General features: G+C 43.9%; 1 protein-coding gene across 2 annotated transcripts in view; it reads right to left on the bottom strand.

Annotated features, from left to right (window-relative positions):
- Nucleotides 1-26,741, bottom strand: part of LOC138267333 (5-hydroxytryptamine receptor 3A-like) — a 332,166-nt gene that overhangs the window by 9,507 nt on the left and 295,918 nt on the right. For both annotated transcript variants that reach the window (XM_069216206.1, XM_069216208.1), the window contains one exon: nt 22,025-22,234. In XM_069216206.1, coding sequence (XP_069072307.1) covers nt 22,025-22,234 — 210 coding nt within the window. The remainder of the gene's footprint in view (nt 1-22,024; nt 22,235-26,741) is intronic.

Below are 26,741 nucleotides of genomic sequence, written 5' to 3'. Positions count from 1 at the left end.
CGTCTTCACTCTACTTCTCTTCTTCCTCATCTTCTTCTGTGGTCTTCTGCCCTCTGTTCTTCGTTTTCTGTATCTTCTTCTGTATCTTCTTCTGTGTTCTTCTGTGTTCTTCTGTGTTCTTCCGGTCTTCCTTTCTTCTCTCCTTCCGGTCTTCTGATCTTCCTTTCTTCTCTCCTTCCGGTCTTCTGTTCTTCTGTTCTTCTGTTCTTCTTGTCTTCTGTTCTTCTTGTCTTCTTGTCTTCTGTTCTTCTTGTCTTCTTGTCTTCTGTTCTTCTTGTCTTCTGACTTCGGCTCTTCTGCCTCCTCCGTCCTCTTCTCCCCGCGCCTGCCCTCCTGCTCCTGCCTCATCCCCCTCCCCCACTCGCATCCCCCTCTCTATCTCCCCTATCTAACCCGTTCACTATCTACCTCCCCCACTCCTCCTATCTACCTATCTCTCTATCCCACTATCTAACTCCCTCACTCTCCACCTCTTCCTATCTTCCTAACTCTCTATCTATTTCCCTATCTATCGATTTCCCTATCTATTTTCTCTATCTATTTCTCTATCTCTCCCCCCCCCCTCACCCCCTCTATTACCTATCTTCCTATCCTCTCACTCTACCTCTCACCCTCACCCACCTCTACAACCCCCCCTCCCCTATCTTCTCAACCCTACTCCTATCTTTCTCCCCTATCTCCTAAACCTCCTTACACTCACCCTCCTCCACCATTAAACCCCCCTCCCCCAGCTCTTCTCACTCTACCTGTCCCCCCCCTCCCTCGCGCTTTCCCGCCGCGACCTCCTGCACGCCCCCGCCCCCCAGCTCCCATTCGCCCCCACCTGACCCCTCCCCCCCCTCCTACCTCATATGGCGGCCGCTGCGCGATTGCGCAGCGTGCGCGCCGCTGGCGCTCCAGAGGCGCGCCAGAGGCAAGCCCGTCTGCGCCCGTCCGCGCCCGTCCGCGCCCGTCCGCGCCTGTCCCGCGCCCAGCGCCACGACCCCTGGACCCCAGCTCTCCCAAGCCCCGCTGACCCGCTACGATCCCACCACCCTCCACGCCCTCAACCCAGGACGCTCCAACACTTGCTTCAAAGCTCACCCCAAACGCACCCATGGACCCTTCGCCTGCAACTCCTGCAAACGCACCTTCCACCACGCAACAACCATGACCACCAGCCCACGCGCCATCAACCACCTCAAGTGCATCCTAGTCAACGCTCGCTCCGTCCACAAACACGCCGTTGAACTCTGGGACCTCCTGGACTCCATAGCACCGGACGTCGCCTTCATCACGGAGACCTGGATGAACGCCTCCTCGGCCCCTGACATCGCCACTGCCATCCCCGAAGGCTACAAGATCTCCAGAAAAGACCGCACCAACCAGGTAGGAGAGGTATCGCCATCGTCTTCAAAGACTCCATCAGCGTCACCACCTCCACCGAAGATACCCCTCTCGCCGCTGAACACCTGCATTTTCAGATTCGCACCGATCCGAGGACCACCCTCAGAGGATCCCTCATCTACCGTCCTCCCGGGCCACGCGCCCCTTTCAGCGACGCCATCGCCGACTTCATCTCCCCGCACGCCCTCGCCTCGCCGGACTACATCCTCCTAGGTGACCTCAACTTCCATCTGGAACAAAACAACGACCCCAACACCACCATCCTGCTCGACAACCTCGCCAACCTCGGCCTCAAACAACTGGTGAACACCGCCACCCACATCGCCGGACACACGCTTGACCCCATCTTCTCCGCCAGCAAACACGTCTTCTTCAGCCACGCCTCCGCCCTACACTGGACCGACCACAGCTGCGTCCACTTCACATTCCGACGCGAGACCCGCCACCTCCGCACCCAACCCATCCCTCGTCGACAGTGGAACAAGATCCCCGAAGAGCAACTCTTCTCCGCACTCGCCGCCAACCAACCCACCCTCACCACCGACCCCAACGACGCAGCCCTCAACCTCACAAACTGGATCTCCAACTGCGCAGACATCCTTGCTCCCCTCAAACGCACGCATCGACAGACCAACACCAAAAAACCTCTCTGGTTCTCTGACACCCTCAAAGAATCAAAGAAAACTTGTCGCGCCCTTGAGAAAGCCTGGAGCAAGGACCGCACCACTGACAACATGACCGCCCTCAAGAACGCTACCCGCAAACACCACCACCTGATCCGCGCCGCCAAAAGGAACTTTTTCACCGACAGACTGGACAAAAACAGACACAACAGCAGAGAACTCTTCAGCATCGTCAAGGAGTTCTCCAACCCCAGCGCCAACGCCAACGCCGTCACACCCTCACAGGATCTGTGCGAATCCCTCGCCAATTTCTTCCATCGCAAGATTAGCGACCTCCACGACAGCTTCGGACACCAGACCCAACCAAACACCACCGAACCGGCATCCACGGCCATCACCCTCAACAACTGGTCCCACATCAACACGGAAGAAACCAAATCCATCATGAACTCTATCCACTCCGGCGCCCCTTCGGACCCCTGCCCGCACTTCATCTTTAACAAAGCCGACGACATCATCGCCCCGCACCTCCAGACCGTCATCAACTCTTCTTTTTCTTCTGCTACCTTCCCCGAATGCTGGAAACATGCCGAAGTCAACGCCCTACTAAAGAAACCTACGGCTGACCCGAGCGACCTGAAAAACTTCCGCCCCATCTCTCTTCTGCCTTTCCCAGCCAAAGTAATAGAGAAGACCGTCAACAAACAGCTGACCACCTTCCTGGAAGACAACAACCTGCTCGACCCCTCACAAACCGGATTCCGAACCAACCACAGCACTGAAACCGCCCTCATCTCAGTCACCGACGACATCAGAACCCTGATGGACAACGGTGAAACAGTTGCCCTCATTCTGCTCGACCTCTCGGCTGCCTTTGACACCGTCTGTCACCACACCCTAATAACCCACCTCCGCTCCACCGGAATCCAAGGCCAGGCCCTGGACTGGATCGCCTCCTTCCTCTCAAACCGTTCCCAAAGAGTTTACCTCCCTCCGTTTCGCTCAGAACCCACCAAGATAATCTGCGGCGTACCCCAAGGCTCATCACTCAGCCCGACACTCTTCAATGTCTACATGAGCCCCCTCGCCAACATCGTACGCAAGCACGACATCATCATCACCTCCTACGCCGACGACACGCAACTTATACTCTCCCTCACCAAGGACCCCGCCAGCGCCAAGACCAACCTACAAGAGGGTATGAAGGACGTCGCAGATTGGATGAGGCTCAGCCGCCTAAAGCTGAACTCTGAAAAAACGGAAGTCCTCATCCTCGGCAACACCCCGTCCGCCTGGGACGACTCCTGGTGGCCCACAGCCCTCGGCACCGCACCGACCCCCACAGACCACGCCCGCAACCTCAGCTTCATCTTGGACCCTCTTCTCACCATGACCAAGCAAGTCAACGCCGTGTCCTCCGCCTGCTTCCTCACCCTCCGCATGCTCCGCAAGATCTTCCGCTGGATCCCCGACACCAGAAAAACCGTGACCCACGCCCTCGTCACGAGCCGCTGGACTACGGCAACACCCTCTACGCCGGGACCACAGCCAAACTCCAAAATCGCCTGCAACGCATTCAAAACACCTCGGCCCGCCTCATCCTCGACATACCCCGCAGCAGCCACATCTCCGCACACCTGAGACACCTGCACTGGCTCCCAGTCAGCAAAAGGATCACCTTCCGACTTCTCACCCACGCACACAAAGCCCTCCACGACAAGGGACCGGAATACCTCAACAGACGCCTCAGCTTCTACGTCCCCACCCGCCTCCTCCGCTCCTCTGGCCTCGCACTCGCTGCTGTCCCTCGCATCCGCCGCTCCACGGCGGGTGGGAGATCTTTCTCCTTCCTGGCGGCCAAGACCTGGAACTCCCTCCCCACCAGCCTCAGGACCACCCAGGACCACTCCTCTTTCCGGAGACTCCTAAAGACCTGGCTGTTCGAGCAGCGATAACCCCCCCTTTTTCCCCTAGCGCCTTGAGACCCGCACGGGTGAGTAGCGTGCTTTATAAATGTTAATGATTTAGATTTTTTTATTTTTTTTGATTTTTGATTTTTTTGATTTTTTTTTTTTTGTTTTTTTTTTTTTGATTTTTGATTTTTTTTTTTTTTTTTTTATGATTTCATCCTCTTTAGCTGGGTCACTATTCATGCATTGGGTAATTGCTTAGAGCCTTCCTACCTTATGAGGTTCTAATTTTCTGTGCCTTAATTTGTTAAAAATTGATTTTTTTGCTCACACTAAGTTGAATCTACACTTTTATTATTTTCCTATGCAGCAGTCGAAAGTATTTTTTTAAAGTATGGAAACTGTGACGCTGCATGATAGGGTAGGATGGGGTCAGTAAGCATGAGATGGGGTCAAAGGTGTGGCTAAAAAAGCAGAATATTCTGGACCTGTTTTTCTGGTCTTTCCCCTTCAGGTAGCTGCATATAAAATAATGTGCTGCTTAAATAAAAAAAATAAGAAAAAAGTTAATTTAGTCAGTAGGAAATGCACCATAGTACATTATGAAACCTCTATGTGTTAATGCAGTCCAGAGGTCTGTGTGTAACTAGAAAGCCACATAATTCACTCTTGGATGGGGTAGTGGAGAATAGCGACTTGTGTATTTTTATTGTTATAAGTTCCCAGGCTGTGACAGAAAGCACTGTGAATATTTAAGTTATTACTTTAAATTTACACTACACACAGTATGAGATAGGTTGCTACAAAATGTGCAACCAGGTTTCAGATTAGGTTTCAAAATACTGATTTTAATAATACCCTGACATTTGTTTCGGTCGAGCCTAGACAACGCTTGCGCTGTCACTTTGCGACCTGATGTATGCAGTTTGTGGGTTTCAACTCTACCCAGAGCTTTTGATTTTTCTGTTTGCTTGTTTTTTAAAAATCCTTTCTTGCCCCTCCTTTTTGCAGTGCCACTTTACTTGTAGTTTCCACTTTTTGTATTTTAATTACTGCTCAGCAACTATTTTTTAAAATCCTGAACAGCTCTTCACACATGTAATCGTGTTTTGAGTGGCTACAAGCTTTTATCTTTTAGACTGGGATCAAATGATAGAGTCTGTTCTTTCATCGGGCAGGAACAGGCTCTAACATTCGATCCTAGTCTACAAGATAAAAGCTTGTAGACACTCAAAACATGATTGCATGTGTGAAGAGCTCCCTCATCGCTTCTTGTTTTCTCAGCTGGCTCCCTTGTTCATCCCATTCCTGTTCCTCCCGTTCTTCCTCGCCTGTGTACTTGTGGGAAAGGCTCCTTTGAAACGTCCAGGAACTTTATTGCAGTCCTGGGGAAGAGGGTGACTTCCCAACTCCTAGAATCTATGGCTGTGAGCTGAGGCAGTGAAGCTAATGAGGGGCAGCTCCCAATGTGGCTGGAAGGCTCATGTCTAAGCTCAAGCGGGTACAGCTGCAGCACCTGCACTCTGAGGCATTGGAGCTAGCCGCTGGGGGGCAGTACTGATGGAGCAACTGGGTGCTGATGATACAGTTTATCATGGCTGGATGTTTCACAATTAACCCAAGCACTATGCATGTATTTTACGATTGTTTTTATTTTTAGTGTAAAGGTGTACTTTTATCGATCACGTTTTAATTTTTTTTTCATACACATTGAGTATTAAGGGAAGCATCTGATTGGCAGTGAGTTATAAGGGGAGTTAAACTGACAGCATTTTATTATTGTAAATACATATGAGGAACAGGGTTTGGTGAGTTTTTTTGTTCCGATCAGTAAACAGCATCCGGGTGCTCGCTGCTGACCTCTGGATCCAAGTGTACATGTAGGGGTGAAGTAGGAACAGATAGTTTCATTTGTAAACTTAGCTCCTGAGCAGAAGAGTCCCCATATCACCCTGACCTCCCCAGGTTTGTAATTTGTTTGTTGCTGTTTGGGTATTCTACAACTCCTCGCCCTTGCTCTGTTTACTTGGTTCCTTTTTGGGGTTTTGGGCGCCCTCAGATCACCATCACCCCAGGACCTCTGTGCCTTTGCTGACCTCCAGACATCTTTGAATTCCAGCTAACTAAAATAGCTCCAGTGAGTGGATTGACTTTCCTCAGGGCCATAGGGGCATGCCAAGTGTGTGATGTCCGCCAGAGTTTATACCATCCTGGTGAAATTAGATTAGATCGGCTAACTCATATTTATTACAATTCTTTATCCTTTTCTTAATAGTATTTTTTTAACTTGGCTGTGATCATTTTATATGAATTCTCTATTTTAATTGTAATGCACGTGTGCGTGCTCTCTACGCCGGATGTTTGATAATTACAGTATGACGAAGATGCTCAATAAACCCAAAGGGGAATAATAGGTAAAACATTTACACTCCACTGAATGAACTTTCGTGACCCTCCCCCCTCACCCCTCCTCCTTTAATTCCGTCCCAGTCAATGTTTTGATATATGTTCTCAATCTTTGGCCACAAAACCGGTTCTAGCCTGAATCAGCAATGTAAAAAGCTTGCTCTGACCACCTCTCCCAGACTGAACTAGTATGTGTCAAGTAAACTTTATAACAGTGGCACTACAAGCATACACATCTAACACATGCAAGGGGTGTTTGTACGTACCAGCACTGTAAAAGTGTATAGCATACAACCTACCGAATGCAATACGACATCTACACTTTTAAACTTGTATGGACTAATTATGAAAATCCTCGCAATGACCTGAACCTACTGACTGATAGTGTTCATTTACAGCTCATTGATTTAGATCTGCTGACACTCTATGTATCCCATAACACTGCACCCATAAGTGGTTTGCTAAAAGCACACAAATGCTGTTAACAGCACATCATAGATGTGATGTTAGTTTCAATAATTAATTTTAGCATACATCCTAATTAAGGTATTTATCTGTGGATTTTACATAAATGATAACAAGAGTAGAAGCAACTTATCTGAAATATTATTGGGTGCGTAAGGACCCCACATTAGCAAATATTTTGTTAATTTCCATTGGGTTCAGTGAGTCAATCTCCCGCTTTCATCAGAAATCTGGATTTTGAAGGTCCGGATAATGACGTCGAGAGAAACTCTCTGCCCAAAGGCAATAAATTGCGTGTTTCTGCATGTGGTTTGGTTGAGGTGGGGGGCTGGAGAGGATAATGTTTCATCATGTAAATCACAACCCGCGGTGGGAGATTCATCACTTGGAGCAAGAGAAGACTGGTTAACTATTTTATGCCCTGAACTGGACCTCCCCTGGCGGGTGGTTGGACACCCTCTACGCATACAAGACTTTATTCCACATCTAAAGTGAGCACAACGGAAACTCAATTATTCTAAACAACTTCCTTAGGGGCAAGTGCAAAGCGCTCCGTCCCCTGTAGTAATCTCTCTTTGGGCTTCCAACCACGCTCATGTCACGTCAGTCACTTTCATTGGTTTGTGGGCTTGCCTTTTAAAATCCGTTTGTTTTCATTTGTGAAAGGCATGCATATGTCCTGCCTTTTCCTGTGTTTAGCCAACCTACACAGCACTGGTAAACTACTAAAAACATACGCGGCCCAATGGTTTCAGCATGGTTTCCGGACTACTTTATCTGTTTATTTTCCACACAGTGTGATCACGCTGGGGTTTACATAGAACGATTGTGCTCGGTTTTTCCATTTTCAATTTCAGCACGGTTGCTGCGTTTTCTTTTTTCTTTTAATTTGTGTGGCAAGAAAAGTCCGGTTAGGAGTTAACAACGCCAATAGCTCTAACTCGAGCAAATGTGCGACCCTTCGCATTGAAAATTTATGTTTTAAATTGCTGTCCATAAGTAACACTCCCTCTCAGAAAAAAGAAAAGAAACTATTTGAAGAAGGTCTGGGCTGAAACTGCACACGCCTGCTTATTACTATGGTATTTTTGGATTAAGCCTCATATTTTTTAACTCATTGATTCTCTTTCAATATGTATCAGTTTGTTTTCTACTCATTGCTGAACCTGATGGACTTCAGCTTGGAGGAAAAATATTGCGATTTGGCATCACCTTGTGACCAGCTTGTTTATAGTCAAATATGAAATGTTTCTGAACTTGACTCTTCCTGTTCGAGTGCTGTTTGTAAATTAGAAACGTTTTTGATTGGGGAGCCGAGTGCCGTGGAAACAAGTATAGTATTAGATATTTCAAATTATGTTTAATGTAACTCATCTGACGTAAAACGGTGCTAGTTTATGTGCATTTTTTGCATAAATGGAATAGAAACACAGAAAACGCCTGTTTTGAAGTTTTATCCCTACGCAGTTTACAAATTACTATTCATCTGGCATTTATCCCACCAGTGATGGGATTTCAGTACAGCAGTACAGCTTTTTTTTACTTTACTTCAATATTGCAAGTCCTTTAGTGATTACACCATTTGCGTGTTTTTGTTCTCATGTTTTTTTAAATTTTTAAGTTGAGTGTGCAAACACTTTTCGATCTGTTGTAAGTATTTGGTGGGCTTTAAACCACGCCCTTCTCACACCCATCAATTTCACTCGTTCATGGGCTTTCCTTTCGAAAATGCCTTTATGTCATTTGTAAATGCTTTACGTTTGTCCCGCCTTGGGGCCGTTTTATTACCATCTTGCAGACTGACCCTGTTATATGGATACTTGCACGACTGCCGATATACTTCTGCGTGGGCAAACTATTTTTTTCATTTGTCTCTCTTCTTATTGATCCATGGTGGCCATGGTGCTCTCAGCGCTCACAGGCTTCAATCCCTAACGGCACAGCACCCAGCACCCAGGGTAATACTAAAAAGACGCTGTTCACGTTTTCTTCTTCAAAACCTTTATTTCCATCAAGATATATACATCCTACCCTGGCTGATCGCAGTCAGCAACTGTCTCTACCTTACAATCTATCCATACCATTCTAATTCAATGCCATTTTACTAGGCAATCACTAAGACTTCCAACATTCCAAAACAACTTAACCCAACATATCTCCCTTCCTATAATAACTCAAACTATATACTCGAACTATCATACCAAAGGAAAAACAAAACAAAAAAACCAAAGGACACAAACCCAGTGCTGCTAGATGCACTACTCTGTATAATAATCTTTCAAATAAACTTGTCTTTTTACCACTCTCTTTTCCTTCCTCTTCCGCACTACCTTCTCCCCATCACTCCCTTCATTTTTTACATAACCATCTCCCTACCACCTTTGTATTTCCACATCATTACATTTAACCACACTTTTCATATTCCATCTCCTATCATCCTCCAATTCCACCCTTTATCTTCTTACTCTGATTATCTGCCTAAGCACAGTACATTTGGACAAACCTTTTCTAGTTCCTTCCCATAGCCTGGTTCACACCCAGTCTCCAACTGCCAACTTACGGTCCTTCACTCTGCACATCATTCTTTCTTCATACTTTCCTTGCATTTCCTCCACCTCACTTAACAATTTTTTTTCATCCACCTTTCCCTTACCTGCTTTACCCATCCAACCGGGTACAGCCCTAGTGCATGGTTTTGTACCTTTTAATAACATAAAAGGTGTTTCCATTGTGAGGGAATGTGGAGTGCTGCGATAACTCCACAATAAATTCTTAATCTCCCTCTTCCAATTCAATCCATTCTAAAGCGACAATTGTATATTCTCACTGAACACTCTGTTGAACCTTTCCACAAATCCATTTTGTCTAGGAGGTGATATAGCTGTCTTTTTGTGCTTAACACCACAGCAAACCAAATAATCTTCAAATTCACTCGATGTAAATTGAGGACCATTATCAGTCACAACATCTTCAGGATAAGCCTCTCTTCTCCATGTTACTTCACAGAACTCTATAATCATTCTCGGCTTGGTATCTTTCACCACACTAACCTCTGGCCATTTGGAATGATAATCCAACATGACAATTGCATAGTTTTTTCCCCTTCCACCAAATTCAAATGGACTGCACACATCCATGTCTACTTTCTGCCATGGTTTGTACGGAAATGGCAAAGGAACAACAGGAGTTCTCTCACTAACATGTCTTGTCATTACACACGCAGCACAGACAATTCCTTGCATACCTCTCGACGTGCCGATCCATACCTGGCCACCAAAAATCCCCTCGTGCCTTCCTCTTCATACCTGACATATCCCCATATCCCTCATGTAAATCTTCCAACACCTTCTCTCTTAACTTTACGGCACAATCAATTTGTCCCCTCTCCTCAAGAGACCATCCTGTTCAGACAGTTCCGACTACCCATTCTCATAATTAGCCACCATCATAGTAACCTCTCCTAATTTAGACCAATGCTTGTCCAAACTCTTCCTTAACACTTGCATCACCACATCCTCATCCACTGTTGTCCTCCATACATCTTCACATATAGCTTTAGTTTATATGCCTTGTATGTCCGCCACCAACCAATCTTCATCTTCCTCTTCCTTCATTCCTTCGAGTGGCAATCTTGACAAACAATCAGCATTCACATTTGCCACACCCAGAACATACTTTACTGTAGAGGTATACTCTTGCAACCTATATATCCATTTCGCTATCCTCGAAGATGCTCGACTGGCACCCCTTGTGGTAAAAATATCAACTAAGGGTTTATGGTCTGTTCGTAATTCAAATTTTGTCCCTCACACATAATTCCTGAAATATTGAATTCCCCACTAACAAGCAAGTGCTTCCTTCTCTATCGCAGAATAAGTCGCCTCCACTCCCTTCAAAGTTCTTGAAGCAAAAGCTATAACATTTTCCTTCCCTTTATATAGTTGTATCAAAACTGCTTCCAAACCATACATACTAGCATTGGTCAATATTACAGTATGATTCTGTGTCACAAACGGTTTCAGTTCAACAGCATTAATAATGTTTCTTTTGAGACTGTTAAACGCTTGTTGACATTCTTCTGACCATTCATACTTTTGATTCTTTTTCATTAACACACACTATGGTTGTGCTATATCAGCAAAACATTTTAAAAATTTGGCACAATATTCCGCTAAATCCAGGAATGACCGTAACTGGTCTTTATCAACTGGACTGGGTTATTTTTAAGTTGCCTCCGTCAAACTAACTTTTGGCTTTATACCAATCCCCAGGTATTGTATGACCTAAATACTCAACACTCCGGCATACAAACTTGCAGTTATTCACCTCGACAGTCAGTCCCGCATTCTCCAAAATTAAGCATACCTTCCTCATTACTCTGTCATGGTCATCCACTTTTCCCGCCCACACTAACACATCATCCTGAAAATATCTCACATTTCCAACCCCACCTAACAAATTTTGCATAACCCTTTGAAACACTGCCCAGGCAGATGCCAGACCAAATGGCATGCGTATAAATCTAAACGCCCCTTCAGGTGTGATAAAAGATGTAAGATGTCTTGATTCCGGATCCAACATAATCTGATGGTACGCACTAGACAAATCAAGAGTTGAATATACTTTCCCACTGTGAATTACAGCTAGTAGCTCATTTATATTAGGTATGGGATGTCTATCTATCCATTTATTGTCATTCAGATTGCTCAAATCCACACACATCCTGATGTTGCCATTCAGTTTCTGAGCCAAAGCCACCGGACTCAACCATTCCGAAGACTCAATTCTCTCTATCACCCCTATTGCCAACAACTTCACCAGTTCTGTCTTTAACGCATCCTTGAACATTACTGGTACACTTCTCACTTTGTGCACCTTTGGTACCGCACCTTCCTTCAAAACGATTTTATGTTGACATTTTTTAAGACACTCCAACATGTCACCAAATAAAGTAAGAAAGTCAGTTTTCCATTTCTCTGTATCTTCATGCAATACGGTTAAAACTTGATCTTCAGCATTTTGATTCAACAATACTTTCAACGCTCTTTGCTCGTTCCACCGTAGTAGACACTGACGACTCTCCACCACATACACACAACATGTGATCTCCTTCTGTTTAAGCATTTTCCTTCCTTGAAAACAACCCACAATTGGTATTCTGCTCCCTCCATATCACACCAGTTCAATCTTGGACCTGGATAAATCACATTTTCCTAGTTTACGCCATGTCTCCTTATCAATAAGTGTATACGGAGAACATGAATCTGCCCACATACTTATCGAAATACCATTTATATTTTCAACACATTTTGGAGGGCTATACTGATCATTGCTTAACATAAAAATACTTTTCTCTTGCATTCCTTCTTCTCTAGTTACATCGTTAAGCATAAATACCTCTATATGATCGTCTTCTTCATCATCATTGGATGAAGCATGTTCCTCCTTTTGACCATAATTTCGCAAGAAATTCACACTTTTCTTTTCCTAATCAGTACCCTTTTTTGATTGCACACTTTAGAAAAATATCCCATTCTGTCACATTTGAAACACTTGGCATCCTTAGCAGGGCAATTCATTGAAGATGCCAAATGTTTTATGCTTTCACATCTGTAAAAATGTTTCTTTATGTCCCCTTTACTGTTGTTTTTGTTATATTTTACATTGTCAACCGCTTTCACTGCTATATCCTCCACATAATTTTTTCCAAGCTCCTTAACATACCGTGAAGTATCTTCTATACGTTTCACAACAACTATTGCTTCATTTAAAGATGGATCTTTTAAACTCAATAACTTCTCTTGTATCCTTATATTTTTAGTACGATTTATCAATTGATCTCTAATCATTTCTTAGTGTAAATCTCCAAACTTGCATGAGTTTGCTAAAGTCTGCAACACACTAACAAATTGATCAATTGATAATTGACTCAGTGGTGCTTGTCTCCTTGAAAAAAACCTATGACGTTCTATGACAATACTCACTTTTCTACTATAATGATTTTCCAACGCCCCCATTGCCTTGGTATACACATCATCCTCATCCACTTCTTCATCTGACCCTCCTTCCTCATTCATAATAACCCCCACACATTGCAAGGTGTTCAGTACCTTCCTGCCTTCTACACCTAAATTGTGTTTCAACAAAGGCAGTTTTCTTTTGGCTGTAAAAAAAGCTCCACCCAAAGCCTCCAAATAAGTTTCAAATGCCTCTTGCCAATCCTCCCAAGGCATACTCGGTTCCCCAGGCATTGCCACAAATGTGGGTGGAGGTGCTATTGATTGCATGGTGCCCTCTTATAGAAATAATTACCTGTAAAAAATAAAAATGTAGTCACCGTTGTTCAAGTTATGTTTTCTCCCCCAACTGATTGCAAAATTTCCTTGAAACTCTACCATCATAGGATTAACGTTCCATTGAAAACCGCTGTGCGGCTCCAATAGTCCCTTAGGAAATCGTTCCTCGAAACTATTTAAAAATAAACGCTCTGTCTGTTTTTTAAAGGTGGTTCTCCTTGTTTCGTTGACGTTCAGCCAACGGCGTCTCTTTCTACAGGGGATACCACCCACTAGTGACGCTAGCTGATGGCTCGAGCTCTTGCCTCAAAAACAACAGGCACAAGAGCACAAACAGTTCCTTTACCAGCGTGACATAAGCGCTACAGTTCCTTCACTAGCACAAAGTAAGCGCTACGTTGAAATTTGCACACCGTCCTTTTTAAAGTTATTTTAATATTTTCAAAATGTTGCTGACTGTTCCCCTTCATGTACAAATGTCTGCAGTCAGACATGAACATGGCTTTCCTTCCGCTGGTACAACTAGAACACCGTCCTCTGTATCCTCGATGTCTGCAGCCACACACAAACACGGCTTTCCTTCCGCTTGTACAACTAGAACACCGTCCTCTGTACCCTCGATGTCTGCAGCCACACACAAACATGCCTTTACTTCCACTGGTACAACCAAAACACCGTCCTCTGTACCCTCGATGTCTGCAGCCACACACGAACATGGCTTTTCCTTCTTCTGGTACACCCAGAACACCGTCCTCTGTACCTTTGGTTTCTTGGACGTACTCCTTCACACCGCCAACACCATCCTTCTTCACAGATCAGATGATGCAGTTAACACCTGCTAGGTTCCACAACACAAATTCCTGCACCCCCGCTTTAAAATATTGCCAGGGTAGGTTTACATCAATGGTAATCCCATCCTTGTCGCCATCTAAAAAGACGCCGTTCTGGTTTCTTCTTCAAAACCTTTATTTCCATCAAGATATATACATCCAACCCTGGCAGATCACAGTCAGCAACTGTCTTTGCCTTGCCTTGCAATCTATCCATACCATTCTAATTCCATGTCATGTTGCTAGGCAATCACTAAGACTTCCAACATTCCAAAACAACTTAACCCAACAAATATTCTGCATGGCTAACACTTATAAAGTCCCAAAAGCAAGGCCTATTGGCTATGCCAATGCTTGTTTTATATAACTGTCCCTTAAAAGCACGGACTTCACAGCTAAACTGGTAATTCCCTTGCACTACCACTCAAAAAGAATGTATCTTTGTCATCACAACACTTCAAATGATCTAATCACTTAAAGCCAGTACAAGCTCCCAAGCTCTCTTTACCTTTTCAGATTAACTAGTTGTGCACATTTCCATTTCTTTCAGGGGAATAGGCACCTTGGCATGAAGGCTTATTTATTGTTTAGCTGTCTGCCCCATGTCAGTTTCCAAGCACAGGAAATGTTTGGCCTTGCACTTCAACTGGAGCCTTTAACCATGAGAATTAACTGTCCTGTGAAACAAAGTTTGCTGTGAAGAAGTCTGCTGATTGTAAATTTCATGTGAATGGAATTTCAGCACATTAGCACCTTTCTTGATCCATTACTTTAGGCTTACTAATGAATTAAGAAAAGGAAGTAAAAGGAAAAACAGAACCGTATGCAAGTAAAAGAAGAAGCTATAGTTTAATGACCATTTTGTACATTATTACAGGTATTGAGGCATTTTATTATCTAGGCACATTAGCACTTTAGTTATTACAATGTTTGTGTGGATACATTGAATAATATTGTGAACTCTGTGTTTTAACCTCTACAGTGGGAGCATCAGCAACTGGCCGATGCCCACACTAACTCCCTGGTGAGGGTCACGACCATTGGGCGACACCAGGGTGGGGGTTAAAAAATCCTCAGAGAATCTGAGGGATAGGGCAATGGCGGATTTTTGGGGGATTAAAAAAAACACAGGAGACACAGAAGATCTTCCGTGTCTCCCACGCCCCTGTGTGATGTCAGCACGCCATGAGGCACGGAGATGTCGCTGTTTGTTTTCTCCACCGGAGCAGAAAGCGGCCTTGCTTCTTGCTCCAGTGTTCCAGTTCCTTGCTTGCGGCCGCTTCCTGCTCCAGTGGGGAAAACAGGCCCAAACAGCCTTCCTGACATTCAGGAAGGCCTAGTTTGAAAGGGGAGACTCTCCCCTTTCATACGAGGCCTTCCTGAACCAGTTTCCTGGCCCTCGATCGCAGCCAGGAAACCCCACTAGACACCAGGGACTTCACTTGGGGGAATCAGCCCCCGGGGGCATATTTTTTCTTAAAGGTAGGTTTACCCCTGGGGGGGGCGTGATTGCATTTGTGTAGTTTTCCTGGGGGCTGCGACCGGAGCCCCCAGGAAAACCTACACCCACATATAAAAGTGAAAAATGATCTCTTTACATATATATATATATATATATATATATATATATAAAATACACTTCCTTAAGTAAACATTAAGGCTCCAGCACTCCACGAAGGTTTGAAAGGTTTATTGTGACAAAGCAGGAACGCGTTTCGGCGTGACCGCCTTCTTCAACCTGCGGGCCGCCATTTTGGCCCCCTTTAAATATCCTTTGTAGTAACATTGATTTAAAGCAATACACTTCCTTTAAAAATGAAATAACCACTACATTATACTCTATTTGAGAAAAAAAATTATGAATTATATGCAAAATAAAACTAGTGCCCAAATGTGATAATAAACATGACAAAATGAACAAGTACACACATAAAAATGTTAAAGAAACAATAATGAATCTTTACACATCTTAGTAAATCTTAATGAATGAAATAAGATATTTGTCTCTGGGAAACTGCTGTGTGTGTTCATCTGGAGAAAATATGTATGAGAAATCCACCAGGTCCAATCACATTGATATAAATATTAAGTAGGGCATTGTTTGTAGGGACAATTATTAAAATAAAAAAGATTCCCATATAATCATTCACCATCTCAAAGAATAGTTAACACGTTATAATAAACTTATTCATATCATTAATAAAGAGTAATCCATAATTAAATTAACAATGTTAACCTAAATGTATATATAACTCTTCACTCGAGTTAAGCCCCACTGGTTCTCTTGAATCGAATGCCAATATATATCTAGAATCTAATCTCCTCAGCTGTTTTTCCCTATCTCCTCCACGGATATCCTTCCTGATTCCATCTATTACACTGTATTTAACTTCTTCCATGCGACCTCCATGAAATTCATGGATGTGTCGGGCAACCGGGTAAGACTCATCTCTATTAACTATGGCCCTTAGATGTTGTAAAATTCTTTTGTGCACTTGAAGTTTTGTGCTACCTACATATAGCTTGGGGCAACTACATTTTAAAATATAAACTACATGGTCACTTTTGCAGTCATATCTGCCTTTGATGGTATGTATTGTTCTGTGAGTTAATTGAATGGTTTTGATGTTTTCCCCATTTTTACATGCCTTACACTTGGTGCATTTGAAAAATCCATCTTGTGCCTTTAACCAACTCTTAATCAAAGGTTTCTCTTGTCTCACATCATTTTTGACCAACAAATCTTTCATCGATTTACCCTTTCTATAAGTTATGGTGGGCCTATTGCTTATTAGTGTGCCTATAACTGGATCACTTTTGAGCATATGCCAATGTTGTTGCAGTAACTTTCTTACGGAGTCATGTGCAGTATTAAATGTAGTAATAAATCTCACGATCCCCGTATCTTTATGTTTTTTGTCATTCTTGATGTCCAACGAATTAGTTTTATTATCTGTAGTAAATAGTAGCTGTTCCCTCATACGGGATTTTACTCTTGTAATAGTGTTCTCTAAAACCTCATTGGCATAGCCTCTCTGTTTCAATCTTTCTATCATTTCACTCTCTACATTAGCATAATTTTGTTCTGTACTACAAATCCTTTTTGCTCTTAACAACTCTCCATAAGGGATATTGGCCCTCATTCTGACCTTGGCGGGCGGCGGAGGCCGCCCGCCAAAGTCCCGCCGTCAGGTTACCGTTCCGCGGTCGAAAGACCGCGGCGGTAATTCTGACTTTCCCGCTGGGCTGGCGGGCGGTCGCCTTCAGACCGCCCGCCAGCCCAGCGGGAAAGAGGCTTCCACGATGAAGCCGGCTCGGAATCGAGCCGGCGGAGTGGAAGCTGTGCGACGGGTGCAGTTGCACCCGTCGCGTATTTCACTGTCTGCACAGCAGACAGTGAAATACATGTAGGGGCCCTCCTACGGGGGCCCCTGCAATGCCCATGCCAGTGGCATGGGCACTGCAGGGGCCCCCAGGGGCCCCGCGACCCCCCCTACCGCCATCCGGATCCCGGCGGTCGGACCGCCGGCATCTGGATGGCGGTAGGGGGGGTCGGAATCCCCGCGGCGGTGCAGCAAGCTGCGCCGCCGTGGAGGATTCAATGGGGCGGCGGTACACTGGCGGGAGCCCGCCAGTGGTGCCGGTCCGACCGCGGCTTTACCGCCGCGGTCGGAATCCCCATTGGAGCACCGCCGGCCTGTCGGCGGTGCTCCCGCGGTCCTCCGCCCTGGCGGTCTTTGACCGCCAGGGTCAGAATGAGGGCCATTATGTTTCAATGGCTGTGGATGATAACTTTTGGCAAATCTTTCACAGGCAAGATTGACTCACAAACGATTGAGTTTTTAGATATATCAGTGATCGTAATGGACAATAGAATTGAGACAACACTACACAGGAAGAGCACAGCTGGAAATAGCATATTACATGCCAAAAGTGGATTACTAAAGCTAGCTATTACCTGCACTATATTACAAATTAAATGTATGTGTGAGGGGGCTATGGAGAGATAAAATGCACTTTTGCTGGGTGGTAGTTAGGGAATCGGAGGAGGAGGTAATTGGAGTGGCAGAACCATTAATAATTGTCTGTGACGATTGGTATGTGAAAAGGTGATGTAATAGTGTGTCTTTTTTGTTTTTTGAGTGTCTTGAGAGAACATGCTCATTGAGGGAAGAAGCAAAGGTAAGGTGACCTCTACTGTTGCAGGTATCACACACACACCCACCAGCAATTCTGTGACTGTCTATATAGGCTAGTGTTTTAGAGCAACAGTTTAGCCAGTAGCAGAGATGGCATCTTGTTGGATGACTGCTGCTCAAGCCCTAACTCTGGTCATGGAGGACAGCTCTGACGTAGGATCAGAGACTGAGACAGCAGATACTGAGACAGCATCTGAGGGATAGGGCAATGGCGCAGACTCTGGGAGTGATTTTTCAGTCAAAGGAGTCTCATTCGATAACTCCTCTTCCAATAATTATGAGGGAGGCGATGAGGACAGTCCTGCTGTCCCTTCACAAGCACAGTCTGTGCAATGGGATAATATCGGGATAGTCCAACCCAGAGAGCAGGTGCATGCAGCGGCAAGCACATAGAGAGTGCTCTTTTGGGAACTCCCTAATTTAGTTCAGCCCCAAATTCCACCGCCCAAATCGTATTGTGGGGACATCAAAATTATCTATCACAACCTGGTTTTGTAAGGCAGGCACCTGCATTTTTGGTCCTGGGCTCGGCGACCATATAGGGAAACCTACCAAACCCAGACATTTCTGGAAACTAGACATCCGGGGGAGTCCACAGAGGTGTGACTTGTGTGGATTCCCCAAAGTTTTCTTCCATTTCTGTCAAACAAACTACAGGAATATGCTGGGATCCACAAAATTCCTACCACCCAGTGTTTCCCCACCTGTCCTGATAAAAACACTACCCCACTTGAGTGCCTGACCTAGTGTCTGCGTCAGGAATGGATCACCCCAGGGTCAACAGTTGCCCTCATGTAAGGACCAACATTGACCATTGTGTGATCTATTCCTGACACGGGCACTAGGCCTACTCACACAAGTGAGGTACCATTTTTAGTGGGAGACTTGGGGGAATGCTGAGTGGAAGGACATTTGTGGCTCCTCTCAGATTCCAGAACTTTCTATCATCGAAATGTGAGGATAAAGTGTTTTTTTTCCAAAATGTATAGGTTTGCAAAGGATTCTGGGTAACAGAACCTGGTGAGAGTGCCACACGTTACCCCCATCCTGGGTTCCCCTAGGTGTCTAGTTTTAAAAAATGCACATGTTTGGTAGGTTTTCCTAGGTATCGACTGAGCTAGAGACCAAAATCCACAGCTAGGCGCTTTGCAAAAAACACATCAGTTTACAAAGTAAAAATTTGATGTGTCCATGTTGCGTTTTGGGGCGTTTCCTGTCACGGGCACTAGGCCTACTAACACAAGTGAGGTACCATTTTTATTGGGGGACTTGAGGGAATGCTGGGTGGAAGGAAATTTGTGGCTCCTCTCAATTTCCAGAGCTTACCATCACCGAAATGTGAGGAAAAAGTGTTTTGTTTGCAAAAGTTTGAGGTTTGCAAAGGATTTTGGGTAACAGAACCTGGTGAGAGACCCACAAGTCACCCCATTCTAAATTCCCCTTGATGTCTATTTTTCAAAAAATATATAGGTTTGCTAGGTTTCCCTAGGTGCCGGCTGAGTTAGAGGCCAAAGACCACAGCAAGGCACTTTGCAAAAAACATGTCCGTTTTCATTGGAAAAATGTGATGTGTCCACATTGTGATTTGGGGCATTTCCTGTCCCGGGCACTAGGTTTACCCATACAAGTGAGGTACCATTTTTATCAGGAGACTTGGGGGAATGCTGGGTGGAAGGAAATTTGTGGCTCCCCACAAGTCACCCAATCCTGGATTCCCCTAGGTTTCTAGTTGTCAAAAATGCACACGTTTGATAGGTTTCCCTAGGTGCCGGCTGAGCTAGAGGCCAAAGACCACAGCTAGGCACTTTCCAAAAAACACGTCAGATTTCAACATAAAAATGTGATGTGTCCATGTTGCATTTCCTGTCCCGGGCAGTAGGGTTACCCACACAAGTGAGGTACCATTTTTATCCGGAGACTTGGGGGAACACAGAATAGCACAACTGCCCCTTGTCTTTCTCTACATTTTTCCCTTCCAAATGTAAGACAGTGTGTAAAAAACACATCTATTTGAGAAATGCCCTGTAATTCACATGCTAGTATGGGGACCCCAGAGTTCAGAGATGTGCAAATAACCACTGCTTCTCAACACCTTATCTTGCGCCCATTTTGGAAATACAAAGGTTTCCTTGATACCTATTTTTCACTCTTTATATTTCACCAAATGAATTGCTGTATACCATTTCTGTCACTAACTGGAAGGAGGCTGAAAGCACAAAAAATAGTAAAAATGTGGTACGTCCCAGTAAAAATAACAGAAATGTGTTGAAAAATGTGGTTTTCTGATTCAACTCTGCCTGTTCCTGAAAGCTGGAAAGATTGTGATTTTAGCACCGCAAACCCTTTGTTGATGCCATTTTCAGGGGAAAAAACACAAGCTTTCTTCTGCAGCCCTTTTTTCCAATTTTTCGGGAAAAAACAACATTTTCGCTGTACTTTGGCTAATTTCTTGGTCTCCTCCAAGGGAACCCACAAACTCTGGGTACCTTTAGAATACCTAGGATGTTGGGAAAAAAGGACACAAATTTGGCATGGATAGCTTATGTGGACCAAGAGTTATGGAGGTCTAAGTGCGAACTACCCCAAATAGCCAAACAAAAGGGCTCAGCACGGGGGGGGGTGAAATGGCCCAGCAGCTGAGGGGTTAGTTATGAATTTTAGCATCAGTGTAATGGTTTTAATTAACTAGGGACTTCTAAATAAATAATTACATATTAACTGTCCGGGGATAGTTGTCTTTTTTCAAAGAGTAGGGGAATGTGTTTTTCATAAATTAAAAAACTATGGGCACATCATGCCCCTCTGATCCTGCCCACTTTGACCTCTGTTCCTATATGAAGGTCTCCTATATAAACTCCCTAATTTGGAGGTGAGACAGATAATTCTAAAGACCTTTCCAATGCTACTAAGTTTGCTCTCTGATTTCATACTGATTTTGCTGCTCATTTTGGGCTTAGAATATTAGTATTCTGCATTATCCATTTACAAGGGCATCTTTATGATAACAATTGTATGTATCTACATTTATAACTTCTATATTGTACCTTATGAGTTTTGTAATAAAGCTTTCAAACTTTTATAATTCTGTCCCAGAAATCACTTATTGAGTCTGTCCTTACTTAATTGCCTGTTTTTATGTGATATTACTGATGCCTTGTCTTGGGAGACATTGTCTCATGAAATTGAAGTTTAAAACTGTCTCCGACCCATCCACCGGTGGGAGTATGGTTGAGGAGTCTTTTTAGGCTGTAAGAATATTGGTGTTGTCCGTGCCCACACGATGTAACACATATGTTCACAGAAATCTATAATTGCTCTGCAGAGTTCTAAAACATTTATGTACAACTGTCTCTTTTATGTCAGTTTTGACAGAAGAATTAAGTAAAAGTCTAACAGATGTATAAACTTAGATCACATTTTTAAAATGTAGGCTTGATATATATATCAGTGTGTAATCAAGAGCAGCACCAACGGTGATAAGTTACCTATTACAGCCTTATAGCCTGTCATAATGGGCTATACTGGTCATTAAAGGCCAGCTCCAGAGGTAAAATCCAAAGCCAAAGGCGAGGGCCTTTAACAAGGGAGTGGGTCTTTAATGGCTGGTATAGCCCAGTTACTGAAGACTATAAGGCTATTAGAACATTCCATCACTAGAGGGCAGAATGTTCTAATAAATAAAGCAAAGGACTCCAGGAGCTTAAGTGGACTGAAATCCACTCGGGCTCCGTGAGGTCATTGTGAGACAAACATTGAATTGTTAGAGCTCTGGGCTGTTACCAGCCATTAGAAGCCCGGACCACTTCAGTGGAGCTCCCAACATTCCAGTGCTCTCGTGACATTTAAGCCATTGCACTTGTCCTATTTGATTGGCCTCTGGTCTCAATTGTTTTGGACAAAAGTATTTACCTTTCTTTGTGTTGCTGATAACTGTTGCGTTTTCATCAGCATATTCCTTGGTACTGATGCACATTATGTATGCCAGGCGTCTCAAAACCCAGATTTTTAACCACTTGGGCACATCTGGCCTGACAGCGGAGAGGTGCAGCATGTAGGAAATGAAGATGGAGTCAACAATGCTGACGATCATGATGATCAGGCACACTGTGCAGAAAATACCTGAGAACAGAAAGAGAATATGTTATCATCCAGCCTTAAAATGCTGAGTGCACAACAGGGCCATCACGGCACCCAGACAAACACCCTATCCCTTCCTCCTCTCCTGACAATTTTAGGTTCCAAAACTCTCCTTCATCACATCTCACACATCTTGCCGCCAAAACCAAAAACATCCAAATCTAATGTATAAATACGTTGTGTCTAGTAGAGTCGGTGGATGCTGCTCTGTACTATGCTTCATAATTGTGCACGAGCCCTGAACAATTTGTTTATAGGGTACTAAGTCAGTGCTTAATTTGTAAATACAGAGGTGCCGGTGCCCAAAGCCCTCCTCTTAAACAAGCGGCTGCTGTAATTAAATTAGCCTAAAGTGTCTTCACTGGCTTCCGGTGGGCAAGAGGATTATTTTTTAAACTCTCTGCCTTACCTTTAAAGCACTATATGGGGATGGTGCAGAACACCTGGTGGACAGAATCAGGTGGTATCGTCCAGGACGCGTCCTAAGATCGGAGAAGTCTTTTCTGATCCAGTTCTGCCAGACGCGCAGAGTTAGGTGGGGAGATAAAGCGTGCACAGTGGCGGCTGCCAGATATTGGAATGGTTTACCGCTTGATATCAGGAAAGAACAGAACTTCTCGATGTTTAGGAAGGGGATGAAAACCTGGCTGTTTCCTCGGTAGGGCTACTGGCTTCAGTTGTCTTCTTATTCTTTATGTCCTCAAGCGCTTCAATGCCAAGGCCGGAACGCGCTATATAAATGCCCATATACATATATAAATGCCCATATACATAAATGTGTGAACATGGAATACTGAGGCGGCGTAATCCTGAAGCCATCTCGGGCCTCTTCAATCCACATAAAGCCACTAGCTGCCCCTTCAGCTCACTCTTGCAGCTTTTTCGTTTTTCCCTTCATCCGTCTTTCCCATATGTGTCTTTTGCTAGCAGCAAATGCTTGAGGCATAAGAATAAGCCCCGGCCTCAAAAATAAGTGCCGGTGCTCAGCACCGGAAACAACAAGCACAAATTAAGCACTGTACTAAGTCAAACATTTCAAGAACACGCAGGACGAAAACACTTATGCTCATAACCGGAACCAGGGTGCAACGTAGAACAAACGCAGTTGTTCCGTGGAGCTATTTCAACGACAGTACAGGAGTAAGCCAATAAATGAACATCTGTGATTCATACACTGCAATGTAAAAAAACACATGCAGCGACTTTCAGAAATGAAAACATTGTATTTCTAATATAAAATATTGTATCTCAAGCTACCTTTGGTAAACTTTGTACCTTACAATGGTGCAGACTGCGAAGTGCTGAACAATAAAAGATGACATACATCTATACAACCACTAGGGTTGTCCCGTATTTTACCGGTATTCACAGTCCAATGTCCATTGTGCATATTGTTTATTGGATTCAGTCAAAACAGAGGACAGTCCCTGAAACAGTGCCCATGTGTCGAACATCAATCTAATTCCACCGGGTCTCCTCAAGACAACGAGCGCCTTCGAGCAAAACACCTTTGTGGGGGAAAAACTCTTATACATGTCGAGGTTGTCCTGTTGAAATGAAACGTCAATGGCTCTTTACAAATTTGATTGTCCTAGAAATAATACATTAATTATGAACGTCCAGACCTTCAATTTTACCACATCGTGCCACAGAGTGGCGCTAACCATCCACCCTCCACCCAGGGCGTTTCCTTAAAAAAATAAATTGGACGCCCCATAGTGGGTCTAAAAATGTGTATCTTCTTTCATTCTTCACTCTGCCAAACCTATGAATACTGCACGGTCTGCACCACTGTATATTACAACGTTTACCAAAGGGAGATAAAGCAATACAATATTTTAATGTCTGAAAGGCGTTGCTTGTTTTTTTTTTCTTGACCAGAGTATATTAATTACATATGTCCATTTATTGGATTACTCTTGTACTGATGTTTAAATGCGACCCAGGAAACCCCTTTTTTGTTCTACAACTGTATAATTGCATGCACGCATATTAACATTTTTTTTTTTTTAAAGCCCTTTAGTCAGGGAAATAGAAGACACAGCAGCTCAAGTCTCTGATGCAGCCTATTGGTGTAGCCGTTTTCAGCTGCTTCGTCATTAATACATATAGCAGCCTGGCTTAAAATCCCAAATTTTGCAGCACAAACACGGGGCTCAGAAAAAAACCCTCAATTGATATCACAGAAAGTGATACCATAGAACCTTTGAACCTGATGATGTCACACAAGGTAATATTACGTGAAAGATGAAATAAAGAGTGCGAGGCAAATGAAACTACAAACATGTTTCATAAACTAGTAAGGCGCCATAATATGGTATCTTAGGGACAAAGCCATCACTTACTTAGGCATAGACATCATATACCGAGTACCGCTCTGACATGCCCAATTACAGTCTCAAATGCCAACTCACAGTCCAAAAACTCACTCATTATTCCAAATGCCCACTCACGTTTCCCAGTGCCCTGGTGTTTCTACAATTAAAATAATTTCCAGGCACATAGATCAGGAACAGCATGGACAACAGCAGTACGAGACCCTCCGCATCCCTTACACAGTGAATACATAATAGGAATCAGCGGGGTCATTACTCATGCTGGGGTCATGACTAAGAATATCATATTGGGCTGAACTGTCTAATAACATTGTCAAAATGTTATTAAAGGGAAAGGCCTACTTACATCTTAAAAATATCAGTTTCTGTGCCTCTCTCCATCAACCTACATGAGGACACAGCAATCTAGTACCTCATCACCAAATGACATGCAGAACAGCGGTTGACCACAGGCAGAGAGTTGAGCGCAGGGTCTAGCCATAGGGCAAGCCTACTGCCCAATACCTATTGTATGTTGGACACGGGGTCTTGTGTGACACCGGGCCGTGCAGACAGCCTCCACTGTGTTTGTCCAAAGTGGATCTCTAATTGTGAAAGCTGATCTCAAGCAAGTTGCAACCAACAAAGGGGTCACTGCTGTGATTCTAGAAGATGCATCAAATGTGAATACCTTTTACAACCATCATCAATGACAAGTTCTGTTACAAGAAGAACCCATAACACATGAGAGCATCTTATGTCGATCAACATGCATTTTGTAAGTGATTCAGTGCCAGCCTCAAAGCTGTACAAAACAATAGCAAGCCAAGCAGTGAATGACCTCCATACATGATTCAGGAATCACAAATCAGTAATAAATAATAAGAAACTTTAGCAGTCTATACCCAATAATTTTAAACCTTCTGGACCATTTGCTATCAGATCTGAAGATTTTCCCTGTGGAACATTTTTTAGAGGAAGAGCTACTCGACTCCAGAGAAAACGTTTTGATGAACCGTTTTAAAATCATTGCATACAGATAGACTGAACATCACTGGCAACTGCCTGATTACTGCATATCTCAAGAAAACTTAGCCAAAACACTCATAAATAGGATATGGGAAAGTCACAGGATCGTGCAACCAGAAACTCGATGGGCAGGATATACGTGAAACACAACATAGTACCCTTGACACAGTGAGTACATAATCTGGACTTCAGCTACTGACCCAGATAATTCTTGACATAGCATTTTACCTGACGTAAGAGGCCCAAGCTCTTCTCACATTTTTAGTTTTTACCTATAAACCTTTACTATGTTAAAGTGTGACTACAGGAGCATGCCCCCCATGCTTTCCTATGAAGTACTATCCATGATCAATTCAGAGGGAGATAGCATTGCTCTACCATAACCCTTTATGTCACCTTCACTATGTGTGCTGTGCAGCGTGTCATGAAGTGTGAGCACAATATATCTCTTTTAGGAGATATTGATCTTTGTCTTTAGAATGCATGTGATCTCCTTCGTTACGTGAAACCATTCATTCGTTGCATGAGTTTGTGCAGTCTTTGGTGTTTGTGTCACAACTGTATGAATCACCATCAATCCAGGGAAGTGGGACATTAATAACATAAACGGAACATTCATGCTCATCTCTTGCAGGCTCTAATTTGTGTGTCTCGATTTAGGGCATGTATGCCTGCATGTATGTGAGATGTATTGTCTTACAAATATGGTCCGAAACTAAAATGATTTGGACAGGGTATAGGATTTGTCCTTATGAAAGGCTTGGACCCACAGTGGCGGATTCTAATAGGATGAAATATGCCAAGAATTCCTTACAGTGGTGCAGGAACACTAATACCCACAAGCATCCTCACACTTTTGGTTTTAACTGTACCTGGCCACCCAATAATAGAGGGAAATGTGTGACCCTAAGGTATTTGAACTCCTTTAATCCTGTCAGGTATTATCCTAAGTGGTCTCTGGAACATGATCAAGCCCACTCAGGTTTATAGGGATCCGGGCTCAATGTTGAAGCATGCAACTAATAGAGTGGGTGAAGGTCTAAACAACAACAAAAATAAATTTTCTGTCATGGCTCTCTTGTGCTCTAATTTCTTGAGTGCCCAGATTTTTAGGGCTAAACGATACTTATGCATGCTTGCACCTT

The sequence above is a fragment of the Pleurodeles waltl genome, chromosome 12, assembly GCF_031143425.1.
Source record: "Pleurodeles waltl isolate 20211129_DDA chromosome 12, aPleWal1.hap1.20221129, whole genome shotgun sequence".
NCBI classification, from domain to species: domain Eukaryota; kingdom Metazoa; phylum Chordata; class Amphibia; order Caudata; family Salamandridae; genus Pleurodeles; species Pleurodeles waltl.
Note: the sequence above shows the minus strand (reverse complement) of the source record. Positions and strands in the feature narration are given on the sequence as shown.